At 40.8% G+C, this 21,521-nt stretch overlaps 1 protein-coding gene across 8 annotated transcripts in view; it reads right to left on the minus strand.

Annotated features, from left to right (window-relative positions):
- Positions 1–933: 933 nt before the first annotated feature.
- The window catches only part of rims1b (regulating synaptic membrane exocytosis 1b), a 68,304-nt gene continuing 47,716 nt past the window's right edge, over positions 934–21,521 (minus strand). The window contains exons 19-35 of one of the 8 annotated variants that reach the window (XM_079159593.1): positions 21,162–21,224; positions 20,575–20,652; positions 17,904–18,023; positions 16,993–17,082; positions 15,822–15,899; positions 15,242–15,307; positions 13,744–13,857; positions 13,102–13,208; positions 12,412–12,515; positions 12,136–12,296; positions 11,740–11,892; positions 8,918–9,135; positions 5,755–5,899; positions 5,021–5,133; positions 4,188–4,289; positions 3,783–3,922; positions 934–3,653 (exon numbers count right to left, since the gene is read on the minus strand). In XM_079159593.1, the coding sequence (XP_079015719.1) occupies positions 3,435–3,653; positions 3,783–3,922; positions 4,188–4,289; positions 5,021–5,133; positions 5,755–5,899; positions 8,918–9,135; positions 11,740–11,892; positions 12,136–12,296; positions 12,412–12,515; positions 13,102–13,208; positions 13,744–13,857; positions 15,242–15,307; positions 15,822–15,899; positions 16,993–17,082; positions 17,904–18,023; positions 20,575–20,652; positions 21,162–21,224 (2,071 nt within the window). In that variant the 3' untranslated portion in view covers positions 934–3,434. Of the gene's footprint in view, positions 3,654–3,782; positions 3,923–4,187; positions 4,290–5,020; positions 5,134–5,754; positions 5,900–8,917; positions 9,136–11,739; positions 11,893–12,131; positions 12,297–12,411; positions 12,516–13,101; positions 13,209–13,743; positions 13,858–15,241; positions 15,308–15,821; positions 15,900–16,992; positions 17,083–17,903; positions 18,024–20,574; positions 20,653–21,161; positions 21,225–21,521 lie in introns of all 8 variants that reach the window. The other 7 variants (XM_079159595.1, XM_079159594.1, XM_079159596.1 and 4 more) reach the window with 7 other exon arrangements.

The raw sequence follows: 21,521 nt of genomic DNA on the forward strand, positions 1-21,521 counted from the left end.
AATTCAGAAACACATTTGCTACGTATGGATGAGGAGGGCGTACTTACAATTGTACAATCAGCATGATCACAAATCAAATGCCCATCCACGTATTTATGTCTGCCGTGGGGTCTGGCCTGTGATGGTGGGGCCCAATGTGATATATTGTTATAGGGCCCAAATTCCCTGGCGGCGCCCCTGTTTGGGAGCAGTGCAACAAGCTGAGAACACAACATTGACATATCTTTAGGTTGTTCCGACAACCATTTTAGCATGCTGACTGCAGACAACAGAGCAACATTATCATTCATTTTAAGTCATGTTTGTATCCAAATGTCAATTTCTCTCTCATTTTAGCTAATTTCTTTGCTGCCCACCATGTCTTGTGAGACATTTCTGGCTGCTTAGCTGCTAAATGATCCACAACTGTATGTACACCAGCTAGTTACTAACTTTGTATGTCTGCTGTTTGGTGCTGGTATAGCACTCAATAGGTTTATCAGAGCTTTCCGTCAGGAACACTCTCTTCATATATTTTTAACCTTTTATTGCAACAAATGGAAATGCAGTTCAACTTGACGCTGGTGGCTCCGCTCTTAAAATGCTCCCTGGATTTAGCCAAGCAGCTACCAAGCCATAAACTAACGGCATGCTTCATTTTTCGCTGAAAACAGCTGCCTGCTGCTGTTGGACACAAGGTCGATGAGAGCTGTGGGACTGAACCAAAACAATACATTTGCAGGCTGTAAATCCAAACCCGGTTCAAGTAAAGTGATACATGTAAAATATACGGTATGGTGGTCTTGTTTTTTTCGAAATAGGTTTTTCACTTTGATCTTTTGACATTATGTCAAACTTAGATGCAGGCTGAAAAAAATAATAAATAGTAAACAACAGGATTTCTTTAGCGTCGAGATTTATGGGAGACACTGAAAAGGCGATTTGAGAGGCAGTTTTCTTCCACACATTCTTTTTATTTGTAAATAATAAAAATGAACTTTTTTTTTAAAATATAAAACATACACATCATTTGAGCCACATCTGTTATACAAACAAGTAATGTTGCAGTGAATGCTTTAATTTTTTTCTAATTCTCTTTTTGTTTCAGTGGAACACAGAAGTTGTAAACAATCAGCAATTTTTTTTCCTGTTAATACTGACAAAGAAAAATAATAAAAGGAAAAAACCAGCTTCACCGGACGATGAAAAGAAAAGTCAACTCTTCTGAACATGGCCGGGGGGGTTCAGACATTGGGTTTGAAGCACAAAGTGTTCAGACGACAACCTTTAGAGTAGTGGTACACCTGTAGTTTTTGCGGCCAGTTTGTGGCCCAAGTCCATCGTCTTGTTTTGTCCCACTGCATGGTCCCTAGTGACGTATTAATCGCTCCTCATTATATGACTTGGCCCCTTTGCAAATATCACTGAACCCAATGAAATTCCAGTGAATGGCTGTTGAGTATTTACAGTGTGTGACTCTCTGTGCATCTGCGTTTATTCTTTATATAACTTAACAGTTCATGTGTTAGCATATCTGAAATCATTATGTTGAAACATAATTCATATTTCCATATAAGTGGATCTGATTGGTAGATATTTATTTATACATCATCTCAGCCCCTTGGAGGTATACTCTGATGTGGAATAACAGTAGGAGGGGCTGTGACGTTCTGCTCAGTTCTACTGTACAGTACTGTGCATCTAGCAGAGGGTCTAGGAAAGACATCACCGTAATCTTGGGACTTAGTTTGAGAGACATTCAGCACCGGACTGAGGGATGTGGAATTGACTGCAGTTGTGTTCATATGTCTTTGTGTAATGGGAATGGCTTCGGTTTCTTGGTTTTATCTCTTTAATATTCAAGTACGAGCAAACTGTACAACTGCATGCAACATACAAGCGGCCCTACAGTATGTGGAACTAACACACGTATCTAGTTCAGCATCTTTTTTTCTGTATCTGTTTTGTTTTACAAAAATGTGCATGCAGCTTGGAACAGGTTCCAAAGTCATGCTGGCCCCGCAATTTTAACTGCTGGGAGGAGTCTGCGGGCCGAACAGAGGATGAGCATTGGTGATGGTGTCCCAACAGATTAGTCTGATTGGTTACTTTCACATTCACAGAGATGCACAAGCGAAACTGTGTGTGACTCTTATTTTTCAGTTTATTTGTCTGTTTCCTAACAACTTGACTAAGAAATGAATGGAACCAGTGACAGGATTGTTGCTTTTTTTTCTCTTTTTTTAACTACATGTTTTGTTTTAGTTTTTTTTTCAAAAAGTTAAACTTTTTGTTGTAAAAAATCAAGCTCTTGTGCTTTTCTTTAAATTTTTAAATAATGTAAACTAAGGGTTGGATAAAAACGTGCTGGGGCGAGGGAATGCACTCCCCAAAAAATGTGAAAAATTAGACGGTCCTTGCTCTTGCGTTGACTTTTTTCGTATTTTTTACAGTGATGTTGAACCCTTGTGATATTTCAAAGTGACATAAATTGTATTTATTGGTCAACCTCCTGGGAGGCTTAATATACATCTATACAAAGACGACTGGCCTGGACGTTTGCCAGTGGTGAAACGAGGAAAACAACGCTGCACGCTAATCTCACTGTCAAGTGTAAAAATCTAAGCTGTGTCATCATCACTAGTCCCCCCCCTGCACGACTTGCAGACATTTAATAGTTTTTTCTCTCTTGTGTTTTGTTTTTTCTCTCCATGCACACACCAGACTGACAACATTATCATGAGCATTTCACGTACTATAAAAACATTTTGTGCCGGTAGTAACAAAGGGAAAAGAAATGGACGAGAAAGCAAACACGCTAAAACAGTGTGGCTTCAGAGCAGCCACGGTAAACATACTGAAAAGAAGATTTTTCAACAGAGAGAGGGACCAGTGATGCGGCTCCATGGTCTAGGCACCAGAAGAAGGCCCTGTGCTTCCAGACTGAATACCCACGCGCAAGCGCCCTGCTTGAAGGCAGGAGTGCCGGCAGTCTGTCGGGGTTCTGGAGGAGGCCACTGCAGAGAACACTGTGCCACCTGCAGGTGTGGAGGGTGATTACCTCTGTCTCGAGTCCATACATTCCGATGCTTAACGTACATTTCTTTGCTATTGTTGATTCAGTTAAAAATCACCCTGCTTCATTTGATTCTCTGTCGTCTCCCGTCTCGAGAGCTACTTCTTGTTGTCTGTCGACAGCCCTGCTTCTTCAGCATACACAGAGAAAAAATATTTTCTTAATGGATATGAAACACTGAAATGTGGCGCTCCCTACAACAGACAAAATTAACCACGACAGGAGTGATTGTCAGATCTCAACAAAGCTTTCTGGTTGTGATGCTTCTGATTGTTGTTGTTGCTCTACATTTCCGCCATCTTTTTGTTTTTGTTAGTTTCTCTCTACAGTACGTTTCATGAGTTCGTTACTTGTCGAGAGGTGTAGAGCTGTTGGTCCACTAGGATCGGACTCCAGGAGGTCCAGAGGAGCTGTCAAGTGACGACTGGGAAGCCCGTCGCGTTAGGGAGGCAAGTGTCGGATCGACCAAGGATGACGGGGGGAACAACTTGTACCAGCCAATGACTGTGCTTGATAAGTCCAGCTCCTCCAATAGGATTTGTGCAACTCCCATGAAGCTTTTATGGTCCATGCGGCCGTAGTCGCCCCATACAATCACCTTAAGAAAATATATTTTCTGTCAAATTACACAGCAGTCTAGTTCCTCCTACTATAAAATACTGAATCATTATGAATTTGGAGTAAAACATTTACATTTGTGATGAAGAGAAACATGGTGAGGGCTCACCTGTAAGACTTTACCCTGTGGGCTTTCCTCGAATAGCAGTGCTTGCTGGTACAGTGGGTCAAGTGTTTTCCGTGCAATCTTGGTTTTCTTTTTGGCTACGTACGCTCCATTATTTAGCAGATAGACCTTGACATATGGAGCTGAAGGCAGAGACAAAGCAATAAAAAAGCCATTAGTGGGGAACACTGCGACTCTCCAATATAATCTAGATCAGATCTCACAGCTGGTTGCATCTTTATGGGAAGGGAAAGTACAGAGCAAGCTTTGGCTGGGTGTATCTACTGGATTTCACCGATTGTACAGTGTATATACTATATCCTAATCTGAAGACTGCATGATTGATATATTGAGAGGGAGGGAGTGATTAGTTGCTTTTGAGTATCTCAAGGATGGTCAGGTTCTCACCAGGGAGGGATTTGGATCCTGGCTTTTGTACGAGTCCTCGAGCCCTGATAACTTCAACCTCCAGCTGACCCTTTTTCTCCATCATACCAATCTGGATGTCACCTGGGAAGCACAGAAAAGTGAAAAGAAGACTGTCGTCATATGAAAGCAAGAGATCAATGGTTGCCACAAGTATAACAAGTCAGAACAAATAAACAACACGGGTGGCAGTGACTGCACACTCAGCCCATACAAACACGTGTGAAGAGATTTTTCTATTAACACAGATGAGCGCAACAATATTATACAGTATTTGTATACTGCACATTTGATATTTAATTATATTGCACTATATTATTACATCATCAATTATCTTGTACCGATGCAGTATATAGTTACTAGTTACATATAGTACATATAATATCACATTACATTAAATACATATCTAATCTAATATTGTTATCTAATATATATTATTATTATTATTATTAAAGCTATTGTTATTATTATTATTGTTATTACTATTGTTATTATTATTATTGTTATTATTATATTTGAGTTCACCCACATTTTCTCCCTGGGTATCAAACGGCTAGCACACAAGTGTGTGAAACAGTCTTATTCAAAGCAAAAATGAAATAATTTTCAAATAAAGACAATTACTGTGTAAATAATAACATATAATAAATAGGAAATTGAAAAATAAAATAAAAGCTATATATGTATACTAAAAATAATATCCAAAATATATATTATAAATACAAAAGAATAGGAATAATTAATTGTAAGAAAAAACACATAAGAGAACATAGAAATACATAATACAAAAGAGAAAAGTATCATCAGTATCTTACCTATTGCAGGAGTAGCCAGTGTTTGTCTTCCCACTAGCTGAGCCGGTCCCAAGCCATCCAGGAAATCGCTGAACTGACTGCTGGCACCCACATTGACTCCCGAGAAGATCAAACTAACACAGAAAGCACATAAACGTGAATTAATTATCACAACACAATGGCCAATTATCCCTATACAGTCAGAATACTTTGAGGATTCAGAATACATTTTGCTGCGTTCAGGAGAACCCTTTTGCTTCATAATTTAAAGCATGAAAAACAATCTCAAAAATTGCCCAAACAAGAGAATCCATCACAGAAAACACCAGGCCTCAATTTGATTCAGTCAAAACATGTGTTTTATCTTTGCCTAAATGAGCCCAGGTGCTTTTTTTCAATCTGTGCTCATCAGTCGCCTGACACACACATGTCGAGATTTGTAAGTGTACGCCTCGATATAATCCACAACATGCTGGCATGCAAACTGTCACATCCACGTCATTTTATTCAGGGCGGTTTAGTTGGGTGTGACAGCAGCTACAGTAGCTTTAACGGTGTAGCACTTGCTGTTTGAAACTAATGAAAAAAAATATATATAAACATTGGAGCCTGAAAACACAGGTGGAAATATAACAGATATAATTATACTATCATTTGGAATTCTCCTTTAAGAGAGAAAAAATGATAAGGGAGGGAGTTTGGTATAGAGTGTGTGTAGATGATTGATTACAGAAGGAAGTGGTTGGTTTACTGACTTCCCCTCAGAGTTGTAGCTGTTCATGCTGCCATTGTTGGACTCTCTGCTGGGCTGGCGGCTCATGTTCCTGGTCAGCTCTACTGCCATGCCGGTCTCTGTGCTCCTTTGGATAGGTGCACCCTTCTCCTTCTTACTCTTCCCTTCTGGATAAAAGAGTACAGACAGGATTCGTCACAATGTTGTAGTCAGAGGTGTTGTAGTTATTTTTCATCTTTATTTCAACAGACAAATTGTGCAGATGTGTCTCATGCTCATTCAGTTTACAGTAGCAGGAGGGTACATGGAGGTACAAGTCTGTTGAAAAACAGCATTGATGAAATCAGTTATACCTAAAATTCAAAAGGTGAATCTATTGTTAATGCTTGATAGCAACTATTTTTCCTTAAAGGTCTGTTTGAAAACCCTCAAAAGACGACACTATGATTCAAGTCGAATTCTTAAAGGGACAGTGTGTAAGATAGGGCGGCACGTTGCTCAAGGTTGCAGTTTCACAAGGTTGTTGACAAACTACAGTGGCCTTCAGGTAACATAAAAACCCAAAAGGCTCTCTCTAGGGCCAGTGTATGGTTTGTCCGTTCTGGGCTACTGTAGAAACATGCCAGTGAACCTGTAAACAGGACCCGCTCCCTATGTAGACATGAAGGCCTCATTCTAATGTAACGAAAACACAACAATTCTAAGTTTCAGGTGACTAAACACTAATGAAAACATATTTATGAATATCATAATCTATTTCTGCTAATTGATCCCCCGATATGCTACATATAGGTCCTTCAAAGGGAAATTTCACCACCTCTTATGTGGATGTCCAGTCAGTATTGATGGTACATGCAGTCAATTGAAGCAATAAACTCCTCAGTGCGTGCTATATTATATTATATTATATAGACAAAATCCAAGCTCAAGTAGCAGCCTGTAGTTCTTCTTTGCATCTAACTATGTTACTGTCACATCAAATGACGGCGCTGGATGCAGGAAATACAACCGATTTTTTCAGCTTTCTCCGTCACTATAGCACACACTGTCAATTGACTACATTTACCATCAACACTGATTGGACTTCCACACCAAAGGTGGCAAATTTCCTCTCCATTTTGGGAAATACGCTTATTCGCTTTCTTACTAACAGTTAGATGAGAAGATCATTACCACGCCTGCGGCTTTATGCTAAATATTATTCTAAACTAACCCAGCTGAAAAATGTCAAACTCCTTCTTTAAACCGTTTCACTACTGATACCCCAAAAAGTGTTTCTTTTAGAACAGAAAATCACTGAGGTTTAAGAGAACTGATTTCCTTTAACCCTTGTTGTGGGTATCCTGTCTTTAAGTGACATTTTTTTGATGGTTATTCTTTCAGACTTGAGAGGCTCGTTTTCAGAGGCTGCATAGCGCCCCACATTACATTTAAACTGAACTCCATGTGTAAAATCAGTGCAGTGCCCCTTTAAACCCAACAACATTTGTCATCTAGAAGATGACAAATCACAGATTAAGAAAAAAGTTTTCCTTTAACCCATGTGATTAGGAAACAACAAAGATTGTAGGGAAATTGCCTATCTTCCAGAGCACATCACTAATGGGGCATAGCCTTTTTCACATCAAGCAATTCACTAGTGGAATGAAAAAGTAGAAAATGACATGGCAGCCTAGAGCTTCAGTTGAGGACTTCATGATCTCTCTTTCTGAAGCACGGCCAAAGTCACACCCATGTCCTGCTGAATCTGGTAATCAGTAGTAAACAGGAAATTGTTGGGCAGAAAAACTACCCAAACAACAGCGTGTGGCATCTTGGACTGGGATGCGTCCAACTTGCAACTCATAGTATTGGTATGAATGGCGCAAAGAGAAAAATGTAGCTGCATTTCTGAGCCTCCCTTCATCCCTTGTGTATTCTTGGCATGACATGTTTACATCCTTGAGCATGTCTCTTACCTGCTTTTTCTCTCATCTATCATGAAAAATATATATTTTTTTTTAAATTAAGGTTTATCTTTGCAATCTCTACTTCCTCTCTATCCTCTCTACATCAGGAGGAGAGGCCCCTTTAGGCTTAATGTTCTCTAAAAGCTTTTTATGTCCACTACAAAGAAGGAGGAGTACAGTGTTTGGCTTTCAGCATGAGTCTCACCCCCCCTGTGGTAAAAGTGCATGCTGGAGTCAGACCAGCCAGACACTGTTTGGGGACTGGGAGTGAAGCTGCTCAGCCAAGATGTTCTGAAACATATTATTTGGTTGTTTTTCTTTATAAAAAGCACTAGGGCAGTAGAGGTTTGTCTTTTACACAACAAAGGGACACTTGCATTTTGTGGTGCTTCAGTACAGTCTGCTCCTCAGGACAAAACTCGTACTTTAAGTAAGTAAATGCTTTTGGGTTTGAATGTAGCATGGCGTTTGTGCACTCCAGGGAACTTCACATAAAGTTGAGGGGCTCAAAAAAACCACATACAAAAAAAAGAGTTAAAATCTATGCAGCAAAGGCCCGAGATATCCTGATTTATAGGATTAAGTTTGGTTCAGATTACAATTTATTTCAAAGCAACTTTCACTTGTGCAGATGAGACAGCTAGTAGTTGCCTTTAAATTAACATCAGCTGCCCACCTCTTTTGTCTGCGTTTTAGATAGGACAAATTTGGGAACACCTTAAGGCTCGAGGCACAGAACATTAACTGGAGTGTCCTGGGTTTGCATCTAGAAAGGGTAGAATTTCATCCCCTATCTATTTCCTCCCCTGGTTTTCTGTTATGTGTCTACTTTTGACCATAAATAAAGGCATAAAATACCTCCAGCTACACGAACTTGTCTCGTGGCCTTCTGGCCAGTCATTTGAAACCCCTGCTGTATATAGATGTAACATCACACAACAAATTCTGTATAACAGTTTTTAGGATTTGGGTGTGATGGGCGTCATTCAAACAAATGTGGCCACAAACAAACCCCTCTTTGGGCCTAAATATAATCTCAATTACTTCTAAACTCGTCACTCAGACTCATACAGGTCAAAGTAGCTGTTGTCATCCCCCAATATAATGAACATTTCATCAAAATATTTAGTGTTTATCCTATTTTTTTTAGGAGCAAATGTACCACATTCATATAACAAATAGCTAGTGGGATATACAGTCACCAGTGACTATTTCAGGGTGGCATAAGCAACTCACCTGGGCCGCTGATCTGTGAAGTGCTGCGACTGCGACGGTTGCCAACGATGGCCACCACCCGCGCGCTGAGGCTGGAGCGTCTCTTCTTGCTGCCCCCACCCACCGTGCCCAGCGCTGTGTCTGATTGGCTGCCGTCAGTGCGCTCCTGGGTGTAGATCTCTCCGCTCACGCTGGAGCTCTTCAGCATGCTGCGGCCCACCGACGATCGCATCTGCCGACTTGAGAGAGAAGACGCTGAGTGACACTGTGACCTGGTGTAATGGAGAAGAGCTATTATCAAGGTCTCTGTAACGTCTTCTATACTGTACCTTCAGAAACAGCAGTATTGACAAGAAGTGGTGCATGATTGTAATATTTCAAACTACCTGTTGTTGAGGAGTGATGTTTAATCACACAACAAGTGGACCAAATAACAGTATACGCCTGGGATCCCAAAGATAAATGAGGATGACATTTCCTAAATTACAAAAAATTTGAAATAGATTTGCTTGTTTTGATTGTGCTGTCATGTGGGCCAAGAAAAAGAGAGAGCCGCCTGTTTATGGTTAAATGTTCTAGCAGTCCAAAGCTGATAATCATATTATGTACTAAAGTTCATTCTTCTCAAACGAGCCACTACACTCGGACAGAAGCTGACCAGCGATCGTTGCTGCCTCTGAGGGGTTCGGATGAGCCATCGCATGTCCATCCCCTCAGAGGGGGTCAAAGTGCTGCAGGAGAGCCCAGCTATGCTGCCCCTATCACCCATAGCGCCTACTCCCAGTGGGCCCCTAACAGCCTCAGTCCAGTGGTCCACGGGAACCAGTGAACGACTGGAAAGGGGGAGGGTGGTTTGAGGCCTCTCAACCGCCCCCTGCAGGGGGGTTAGAGAAGGGCGTGCAGCAGCGGGAGAGGATGGGAGGGGAGGATCCAGGTCTGGAGGATGGAGGGGGTCCTGGCAGTCACAACACGGGATGCATGCAAGGAGGGATCGGAGGGATCTGAGACATGCAGAGGGGATTGCACAAACATACACAGAAAACAAGGGCCAAATATAATATAAATGACAAACAATATTTTACAAAATGTAAATGGTTATGCATATATGTACAATGTACAAAATTGTTTTGCCATATCATATTTGTTGTTTTGCGTTTTTTTGTATTTTAAGAAGGAATGTAACCAAACTAATACTCATGAAACTGTTGGAAGGACATCAGCAGGAAAATTATGTTCCTGCTGATCCTGAAAATCTGTTTTTGTGGTTCAATTCTTAAAGGCCAACCTTTTGAAATAAACCTTTTCATCCAACATCAAGAGATCCTAAGTATATGCAAACCAATACAAATGAAGGCGGAAAATCTGAAGATTAATTTTACTCGATTTGAGCAAAAGAGCGAACATGAGCAGCGTTCAGTGAATTATATGAAATTGATGAGGAGCAGTAGATCAACAATATAGGCATATCAAGCAGGGAAACAGGTTGAAGAACATAGGTAATACATGAAGACGTAAGAAGGGTACAAGTGTTTCCTTCATCTGTCTGTACTCAGTCACTTCTGTTATCAAACTGGCCTGAAGCAGATGTGAGTACCCACCGAATACAGATAATAATATGCTACTCTGAGTGAAAACAGACCCAAGGCCAGCCGTCCTTGTTCATCACTAGATTACCAATTCCTCTCTAAAAACAGGTCCCATGTCTGAATTATAAATCAGCCACATTAGTCCCTTTTCATAAATGGTTGCTGACTCCATTATCTGTTTTTTTACTGTTTGTGTGATGACAGCCTTAGAAAACAGGGTTATACTCGGGCATCCTCATACTTTTGCCCGTATGTTTGTGATAGGGCTTGTTATTTTATTGATAAATACAACAATAAAAAAGAGAGACCCACTGTCTCTCTGTCTCTCTCTGCCCCCCTCTCTCTCTCACCTCTGACTCTAGAAAGTGTGTCAAAGGCCGTGGGGCTGTGCTTTCATAACGGCCTACTTGGATTGATCTGTGCTAAAGCCATTAAAACTGGGGCCCCTCTCTCTTCTCCTCCCAGACCTCAATACATTAGCCAGCTAATAAGCTGCACTACATCAACACTTGGCCCACTGACGACCACTGGGATAGGGTCGTTTGTCCCTGTCAGCACACTGCTACTGGTCAGCCGGGGGTGTGTGTGTGTGTGTGCATTTGTGTGTGAGGGTGTGTGCACATAAAGAGAACGCAGGGATCTTTTGTGAGTTTTTATTTATAACTACCTTTTAATTATTTATTTTAGATCGGTTTGACTTTTATTTTTGCGAATGTTTCAAAGTTTTGGTTTTATTTAATTTTGAATTACAGTTTTATATTTTTGTTTGCAATTTTTAAAGGTATGTGCTTTATAAAATCGATATTAATTTATTAATATAGACCTCAACAAATACAATGTTGTGAAGACTTCAGATTTGTACAATTTGTTCTTGTTTTATGCTGCATGCAAATAAAAAAAAAATCTATGAGTAATTATATTCAACATCTTTCAGCTGGAAGATCCAAGTTCAACCCCAGTGTCAGTGAGTATCCCCTCTGCTGAAGTGTCCTTGTGCAAGACTACAAGTTCAAGCTGACCTCTAACTTCCCTTTGAAGGCTGCAAGCAACAACAAAATACTACTATTTCCATAAAGAGATCAATAAGGAATTGTCTGTAATTGCTGCCATTACAAAGGTTCCGTTGTGTTTTGTTGTCTTAAAATAATGGGGAAATTAGGGAATCTATCTTGGGGATCCAGATCAGGTTGTTCAGTGAGAAGATGGATCGTCTGCCATCATCAGTGAATTCACCATTTGTGATCTATTGATCTTTACCTGGACTCCCTCGTGTCTCCAGCTACAGTGTGTCTCCTGCGCTTCAACTCATTAGAGAATCGTCTCTTTCCTGCAGCCCTCCTCCTCTCCTCCTCTCCATTCACCCCAAACGAGATCCTCCTGTCCCTCCTCTCCTCCTCTAATGATTTGGATCTGAGATCAGTTTGTTTTGATTTCCAACATTCAGCGTATGTGTGTGTGTGTGTGTGTGTGTGTGAGGAGAGAGGAGATAGAATATGCACAAGGACAGAAACATGCAGCAGTTGGCATGCAGGAATAAAACAGAAAGACACACAGTGATTAGCATGCATATAACACTGATATAACACTGAGTGAAATCCACAGCACCTTCAACATCTTAACTGAACATATGACCAACAGCCAATGAGCACTGACCTGAGTCGTCCTCCGGGTCGTTCTGATTGGATAGACATGTAGCTGGTGCTACTGAGACGGGAGGCACTGCTGGCTCGGGAGAGGGCCGACGCATCGCTCATATCGCTGTCTGACGATCTGGCCGACATGTTGTCGCTGCTACGCCTCTGTTCTGCGTACATCTACGGACAGAGACGAAAGGGAAGGGGGGGAATTAGACATATAGTACATATAATGTATCAAGTGCAAGAGGCGGAGGAGAGGATCTGAAATCAACTGGGAAACTCAGCTGCTGACCTCCCGTTTGGTCTTGAGGTCCGTCTCAGGGTCGTGGGAGGCTGAAGGCCGGTAGGAATGTACTTTCATCTGCAGCTGTCGGGCTCGCTCCTCTACTGCGAGGGCTGAGACAAAAGAGACAAAAACGAGTCAGATATGAAGAATATCTTATCTTATAGAAAAAAATTTTAAATAGAAAAACAAGGGAGAATAAATCAGAAACAGCAGTGTGTTCCCAAGAAGAGAAACCTCAGGGAATATCCTGAAGATGCAGGATCTGGTTTCTGACACTAGATGGAGCATGATGTGCACTGATGGCACTCAAGTGACAGAAAGAAAATTGTTTGTTTGTTACGTAAGTGCCGTTACTTGAGTACGTTAGTTCCGTAGGAGTAAAGTAAAATAAGTTAAAGTTTCTCACAGGACATCAACAGCGGTCCCTTGGTTGAAAGTCCTGTGTCTGTTTGACCCGTCCACCATATGCTGACTTTCTCACTCTTCATTCTATGTCAGTTGATCTGACTGTCGAATAATTACATTGGAATAAGCTAAATACATCCTGACAGACTACACAAGGAGAAAATAAAACCTCTTGCCTTATGTTTTTGGGAAAGATTAAATAAAACAAAAACAGAGAACTAAATGTATATTTTGTGACTAACATGCTAACTTCACCCATTAGCCATGACTTTATTGTGTCCCCCAACATACCTTGCTCTATACTGCTGCTTTTTGCAGGGAGCTGAGGCAGCTGCCTGCCCCTGCGACCTGATGAGGGCGTCCCCGTTGGAGAAGAGGGGCTGCCATGAGGGTGTGCTCTGACAGACAGGAACATAAAGACACAAGAAGATAGCAGAAGAGGTATAAAAACATATCATTATAACTGTGTTCATCACTAACTGAAGTAAAGCCCAAAAACGGAATCACAGAGACAATAAACTGATGCTCAGTAATGTAGGTCAAAGGTAGGAGAGGAATAGATCGGAATAAGTAAAGGAGCAGGAGATGTAAAGGAAGTGGCACTGAGTGTGTTTAAAGACAGTATGCACAGTATCTCAGTATTTCTATATATCCCGGTTACTTTACTATACTATACTATAAAATAAACATTACTATCCACAGCTCCATACCTGATGGAACCCCAAATTTACTACATAAATCACTGTTGAACAGTATAATATATTCACATGACTACCTCAGTTAACATGGTTGTTATAGTTCTTTCTTGGAATTAACTTTAACATGATTTTTTAGCGTGATGTGATACTTGTGCATACAGCATTACCACACTCAGTGTGACATAGAGGAAATCAGCACACGGAGTGGAGGCGTAGTGCTGGCTGTAGCATGCACCTGTCTAGCCGTGGCGAGTTTGGGCAGGACCCAGCCAAGGCTGTCTGGCCAAAGGGCCTCAACGGGCCCCCTCTCCCCCTACTGCCCCTCAGGATAGAGGTGGGCTGGATACGACTGCCATCAGCAAATAAAAAGAAATGAAAATATAAAACCTTATAAATACAGCAAAATAAAATCAAAAGAAACTATCACAACACGTATTTTGTGTGCCATTTAGACCGTGCAGAGGTCCATCATGATAAGTGTATGCAGAGAGCGTGCAACGGATGTTAAACTCAAACAATCATCAATCAAATACAGCTGGGGCACTCTGCTTCAACATACTAGAAACTATCTTCAGTGCTTAGCTGAGCAAAATACAGTAATTATGTCATAGATATTTTTTCTTAAGTTAAATTTGATTTGATTTAACTTTACTATCAGAATATTTCTCTAGAATCTGTTTTGCAATGTTTCACATACATAACAAAACACAACATTTAACCAAACAACAAAATAAAAGCTCACTACAAATCATATTACAGACATTACAAATAAGTGGATGAATATTGAATCGCTCCCTTTTACATTCTTAAAACCCAAACTCTGATTTGACTCAAGCGTTTGACCCACAATCATTGAGCAGATCCATAGAAGTGGAGCCAGTCTAACTTTGAGCTGAACATAGAGACAACTGTACCATGCCCTGATTCCATACAGCACAACACTTATTAATGGTTGGAAAAACAATACCAGGATCTGTTTGTTTGGTCTAAATGAAAGTAAATGTGTTGTTGTACTTTGCAACAGATATAATCTATATGTGCACCCTAAGATAAAGCAGCGTCCCCATAGATGCCTAAAATATTTATAGGATTAAAGTGTTTCAATCGGTGTGCTATTATTGACAGCAACAGGTGGAGGATAAGAGCTCACTGGAAGACCAACAATTATTTTGTGTCTTCTTTGGATTAATAATTATAAAATCACTTCACCAATCTATCAGTACAATAATGATGAATACTCGGATTCTTTAGTGCCTAACAAACACAATAGTGCTGTATCATCTGAACACACAAAATAAATGTATTTGGAATATTAGTCTTCCAATCGTTTGCAAGTGTGAAGAGTAGATGTGAGCTCACACAACCCTTTGGTGCTCCTGAGTTATTAACAATGGACGTTGAAAATGTCTTATTAACTTTAAAGGTGTTAAATTCAGATTATGAATATAGCAGCAAAGAACTATTTGCAATGTAAAGACAGAACCTCAGATTCTCCATCATGTTTCCAATGTGTTTCTGCATAGTGTTAAGAGGGAGCTTTTTTGGTCTTCAGCTATCATTCAAGGGCACATACTGCACAGGCCGTGACTTAAAAGAAGGAAAACAAATCAATAACAACAACCGGTCACAGGCGGTAGATATCATCCCTCAGGCAAGGAGAGAAAAAGCAGCAGTAATGAGAAGAGTTTAAATAAGGTGAGTCAGTGAACGAATGAATGAATGAATGATCTTACCTGTCCCCTTCCAGGCTTCTTTTGCTGCCCCTGTGACAGTTTGGACTTGATGAATTGCTACACTGCCTGTTTTAGCAAACAGCAACCACAGAGAGAGGAGTAGTAGAGAGGAATAAAAAAAAAAAATATATGGAGAGTGACGACCCACAGAATGGCAAAAGTGAATACTGACTGATGTGTTTGATATAATGTAAAAGGCACAAGCTGAGACTTTATGGTTTGGTTTATGTGGTTTGTAAAAGCAACAGAGCTGAGAATTGCACATTCCAGAAACATTTTCCTACCAGCAACAGTGTTACAGAAAAGAAAGCGCTTTAAAGCCAGAGAAGTGGGGGAAATTCAGAACGGGCGCACAGCAGAAAGGGCAGGTGGAGCAGAATAAAAGAGGGATTACACAGCTTTAGACCACAAATATTTACAGGGAAAAAGAACAGACACAAGATCTGTGCAACGCTATCATTTTAGATTGAGCGCTAAGCTACAGAATGGGCTTTGAAGGTACAAGCAGGCAAGCAGAGCTGCAGAGCTGTAGCGTAGTGTTTTAAGAGCTGGGGACAGCAGCAGGGGGCAGGCCTGGTACCTGTCTTCCTCAGGGGCCACATGTTCTACTAAGATCCTGGGGCTTGGGGGAGTCTTGCGGGGCAAAGAGTTGGAGCACCTAGAGGGGCGGAAGGGTGGAAGAGGAGCATCCCAAGGTAGGAACACCGGGAGAGGTTGTTAGTGTGCGAAGGTCAAGGATTTGAAATTGTGAATTCTCTTTAAGTTTCATGGCACAGTATCAGTCAAGGATCAGCTTGATTTGACTGATGGCACATTTCAGGTTATGTTAGAAATCTGAGCATTACAAGTACTAACTGTACAAAGCAATCCTGTATTTTAAAAACTATGTTCCGATATATCATAACTTAATTTTCAATTACGTTTCGAGGGAAACATATCTTCTCCTGGATTACAGTCAGTTTTAAAAATGTGGTTAAAGTTGTAAAACTTAAACAAAACAACTTGGCTAGGTTCAGTAAAATATCCTGTCTTGGGTTTAAATAAGTATGCCTGTTACATAACTAAAGTTATATACGTTACTTAAGTGAATTCACACGGGACACATCAAAAACAAATGTAATCTAGGAGAAAATGTGTTTTTCTTGACATGTGATTGACAATGCAGTTATGTTGTCTGAGAAGACAATTTGACTGAGACTGGCTGGTATAAAGTGGTAAATGTACTGGAAATTAATTAATGCTGTTTATCTATTTATCTTAAGAAATAGTGTGACATTTTGGGAAATACATTTTTATCTCTTTCTTGCTGAAAGGCAGATGAGACAAGGAAACAGTATAGCTTAGCATAAAAATAATTAAAAAGCGGAGCCAGACTCACTGTCATCAATATTTGTGCTAAGCTAAGCTAACTGTCTGTTGGCTGCAGCTTTACCGTACTTGACATCTTCTCATCTAACTCTACATTCAAACAGCAGGTAAATGTTTTCCAATGGAAGTGTGCAATGCAAATTCCTTTATGTATGAAAGGGACACATGACATGAACTGGCGTGAAGACATGCAGCATCCTAAACCCAAAATGTTGAATGATTCAATCATGCAGTCCAGAAAAACTGATCTGTAAAAGAAATTCAGCAGCGTCTATAATCCCTGTTTCTGTATTTATCTGTTAAACAAAATATCAGAATCTTGTGCAAATTAAATTCACTTGATTCATGACCCGCATTCAAAATGTGTGGATTTATTTTTATACCTGTCTCTGTCAGGGGAGTGAAAGTTGGTGTCTGGTCTCAGACAAGTGGTGCTGGCACTCCTCACTCTGTCCAACGGCGGCTGCAGGTCGCTGCACCACCACAACATGGCAGCAGAGAGAGAGAGAGAGAGAGAGAGAGAGAGAGAGAGAGAGAGAGAGAGAGAGAGAGAGAGAGAGAGAGAGAGAGAGGAGAAAGAAATAGAGATGGAATACAAGATGTACAAGAACAGAGGGTGGGAGCAGAGGTGTCAGGAAGAAGAGATTGTGAATAATGTGAGAGAACGAAAGGGTGATGAGTGGGAGATAGACAAAAGAAAATGCAGAGAAAGTGAGAAAAAAAAGAGGATAATGTGAAGTAAAGTTTAGAAAAAGAGGCAGAAAGGAAATGGAGGGAGAGACACAGAGAGAATAAGGAAGGCCATCAGACAGTGCAGTAACATGTAATGGCTCTGATGCTGTATCTCGATTTATCATAGCCAGTCATTCCTCGCGGCCATACTCTGTGAGACCACTCAGATGGAAGGTTGGTGAGTTGCTATGGGAACCAGGTCTAAGTGGGAGAGGGGCCTGCTTGCAAGTGTGTGAGGGGGTGAATGAGTGAAGAGGAGAGAGAGACAGCCAGCATTCACGTTTACTCTCGGCTACGCTTGCCACGTCATGCTGCACCGTGACAACAGTTACTCTCAACAGATGTTTGGCTCCGTGTCATCGCATGACATTGCACTTAATGTTTTCAGGCCAAATGCCTCACACTCACAAGGGCTTAGGATTTAGTGTTTGTTTATTGCTCTGCACGGACATGCTTAAGTCTTTGCTATGCATTGTCATCCCCAAAAAAGGGAGAAAGATAAGGCCCTGGGTGGAGGGAGGGCGAGCGGGGGAGATGGTGCGTGAAGTGGGTGTGTTCTTACCTAACCGTGACCTCATCAGTGAACCTGAGCACACGGTGAGTAAGGATGCTACGAGGCATGGTGCTGCCCCCTTCCTGCCTGAGGGGCGGCTTTCTCTTTTGGCATGCGGGGAGGGTGGAGCTGTGCGCCAGAGCACCGCCCACAAGAAGTGGGGAAAAACCCGCATGCAAAGGAAGGCAAAGGAGAACAAAAATGACACATGCAACTGACAGAAATATGCAGAGGCAAAGTAAGTGAAGGGGAAGATAACACAAGCATGAGACTATGCAGGCTACATTCAGCAACATTCACATTCTCACATTATGGCACAAGAAAAAATATGGTTTCCTTCTCAACTCCCAGTTCACAAAAATAAAAAAAGATTGGATAGCTTTAGATTAGAAATGTGTCTGCTGCGTGAAGCTGGTGATCAACGGAAACACCGCACACAGCAAGTCACTAAACGAACACATGAGATGAATGAAGTGCATCCTCCCATCTGTGACCTCAGAGTGAGGAATTCATTATGTAAGAGTGTAGAGATAGTTCCTCTCGCCCTCCCTGTGGATTGACCCCACACACATATACGAGGAGATTACATGTAATGCTGATTATATAACACAATCTACAGATCTAAAGCCGTCCAGGCGGCACGTGGCAAGGAAACCAAGCTACAGTAGATCTGTAAAATGTATAGGAGTGCCATGAATAGGATTAGAGCAGGACAGATAGAACTGGAGGAAATTGCTTATACAGGAGGTCTGTCTGTCCGGTGGTTATATACTGATCATCAAGTATGCTGGATTTCAATATGCACTAATATGCAAGGATCAACATCTGATGCATATACGTTAAAGAGCAATACTGGTGGTTTAGCATGTTAGACCATTAACTGCAATCACATATTCTTTACATTTTGCTGACCATTTCTAAACCATTACATAAGTCTGACAAATTTCCAGGCATTACAACAGTAAGGAGTATCAACTTAGTATTGTATTTACATAAAGTCTGGGGTACTCGCAAGAGATAGTCTTCTCAACTTTAGTTCCTAATATAGTCATACAAATAAACATTTTCCAAACGCCAAGCCCGTAGTTAGTGACTAAAGGTCTGAAAAGTGATGGCAATGCCAAAGTGCCTTAAACTTGCATTCTTGATTGATTCATTGCTACAACAGTGTTTAGCATTCGGTTGCACTACAAGACACTTAAGGACTCGGCTGTTCATTTTTATGCGGTGAGTACATTTTCTTTTAAGCATGTTTTCTGCTAGCAAAAATTAGCATCCCAAATAATATCACATTTAACGTCGTAACCTCAAGTATGTATGAACCTTTCCAACCAAGCTAGTTAGCTAGCTTTAGCCGGTAAGTTAGCATTTGCTTTACTATTGGTACTTGACCCAGCTGGACCCTTCACATTTCCAGCTTCTCGTCCAAATATGGTCACTTCCTGCTCCAAAAAAACAAGATGGCGACAGCCAAAAAGCCAAACTCAAGGCTTCAAAATGGCAGGCCACAAACCAGTGGGTGACGTCACGGTAACTATTTCCACTTCTTTAATAGGGCCACGCCAAGGTAACCCTGAATACCTCATTTGAGGTTATTTTCATGGACGTGACAAAGGTCCTCTAGAGACACAAGAGACATACTTTACAAGTTATGTTGTAAATTTACCTTGACGTGGAAAATTTGGTGGAGTACCCTTTAAACAAGACTATGAGTCTACAGCCATGCTTATGAAGCTCTACTGTACTAAGGCAGAGTGGGGCGTTTGAGCTAAATGCTATCATCAGCAACATGCTAACAATGAAGTATTAATATGCTGATGTTTTGCAGGGATTGTGTTTACTGTGTTAACCATCGCCAGCATGCTAATTATGACTAGAAATAAATGACAGCTAAGACTGATAGGAATATCATTTGTTTTGCAGGTTTTTGGTCCAAACCAAAGTTGGACAAATTGAAATCCATCCAATAGTTGTTTCACCAAAACCACAAATGTCAACTTCATAGTAGTGCAAGAGCAAAAGTCTGTAGGATTCATTCCCTGGGAACCATGGGGAAACAAAATGTTTGCCACTAGCCTGACTAGTAAACAACTGCATCAAAAATGTGTGGTAATCATTGTGTAGCAATAATGTTTCGTCGTTGTTCTAGGTAACTTGACATCCCAGACTTGAGATTCAGCTAACAATGAAACAGAAGTGACCATATTCTCATTATCATGTCGGTATTGTTTAGCTTGAAGGTTTGATTATTTGATAATATAATTTGGGAAAGCAACACTTTAATTGCTCTCTTCCTGTTCTCAACTGCTACCCAAAAGGCAGGAAAAGTGTCTAAAAAACTTCTGATATGTTTTAAAAAATGGTCAGAAGGGATGTAAAGTATATGAGATTTGACTACAACATGTGAGAGCATGAGTATGGTCCTTTTAAAGGGTTGTATAACACAGAGGGGAAAGCAACACCATTTAGTTAGCTCAAGTGGCACCATGACAAAGCTACATGGCACACACTCTGACAAAAGCAAGCACAAGCAGCACAGTGGTCTGGGCAACATATGGGCATTTATTGCATTGAGAGAACATTGCTGCAACTAAATGACCCACCAACTCCACAAATGAGAATGGGAAAGCTGGAGAGGCACAGAGAAGGGTATGCAAGTCTTTTAACGCTAAATGCTTACCTGTAAATGTCTTTATGGATACCATTTACTAACAGGGGCATTTTGGGGGGTAGTGTGTTGCTGTATCTACCTATGCCCCTGGTTGTACGAGTAGAGTTCATGCATCGTAAAGCAAGGCAAGAAAAAAAAAGTGGAAAAAATATACAACTGCTGTGAGTGAACACATCAAATTCAAATAAAAGAAATAAATAAAAGAAATTAATCAAAAGAGCTTTGCCTTCTTTGAGGTCAACCGAGCAGGTCTCTAATCCCCTCACACAGCATGTTGTGTGTGTTTTTATGAGACAGTTGTGGTGATAGACAATCGTCAGACATGAATTTGAATTTATGAGTGTGCTACTACTACTCGATCCTGATGTGGAACTTTAAATTCTGTGCTCATGTGGTTGCATGAGCAGACATACACTCTACAGTATCTACAGTCCATTTAAGATACAACACACTCTGTCTGCATTGAAAATATCAACATTAATTGTGTTAAGATGAAGTTGTTAAAGTATAGTGGGAATGGAAATGGAGATAAAATGGCATATTTTATTGAAATAAAGCTGAATGGTGGTTGTTGTCTTTTTTATTATTATTTTTACCTGTTTGTGTGCAGGCACTCGGCACTCCCGCCACGGATAGACCTGTGCATCTCCAGGACCTCACTGTCATTGCCATGACGATGGGTGAACAAATGACAAACAACCCGAGAAAACACAACAGAAGAGGATGGCAACTCAGACAGGCAAAGTGAATTTATGAATGAGAGAAACCAGGAAATCATAATTCTGAGATTTCAATTCAATCTGCATTCATGTTGCAATGGCTAGTTTCACATTGTTAGTAGTATTAGTAGAAATTAGTTTGGCAACATCACATTGCACATATTCATTGACCCAAGTTCGGACATGAGTACCAGCACAGAAGCAAAGCAATGTACTGCTGTGGACAGAGGCATCAGC

The sequence above is a fragment of the Pholis gunnellus genome (genome assembly GCF_910591455.1).
Source record: "Pholis gunnellus genome assembly, chromosome: 5".
NCBI lineage: Eukaryota > Metazoa > Chordata > Actinopteri > Perciformes > Pholidae > Pholis > Pholis gunnellus.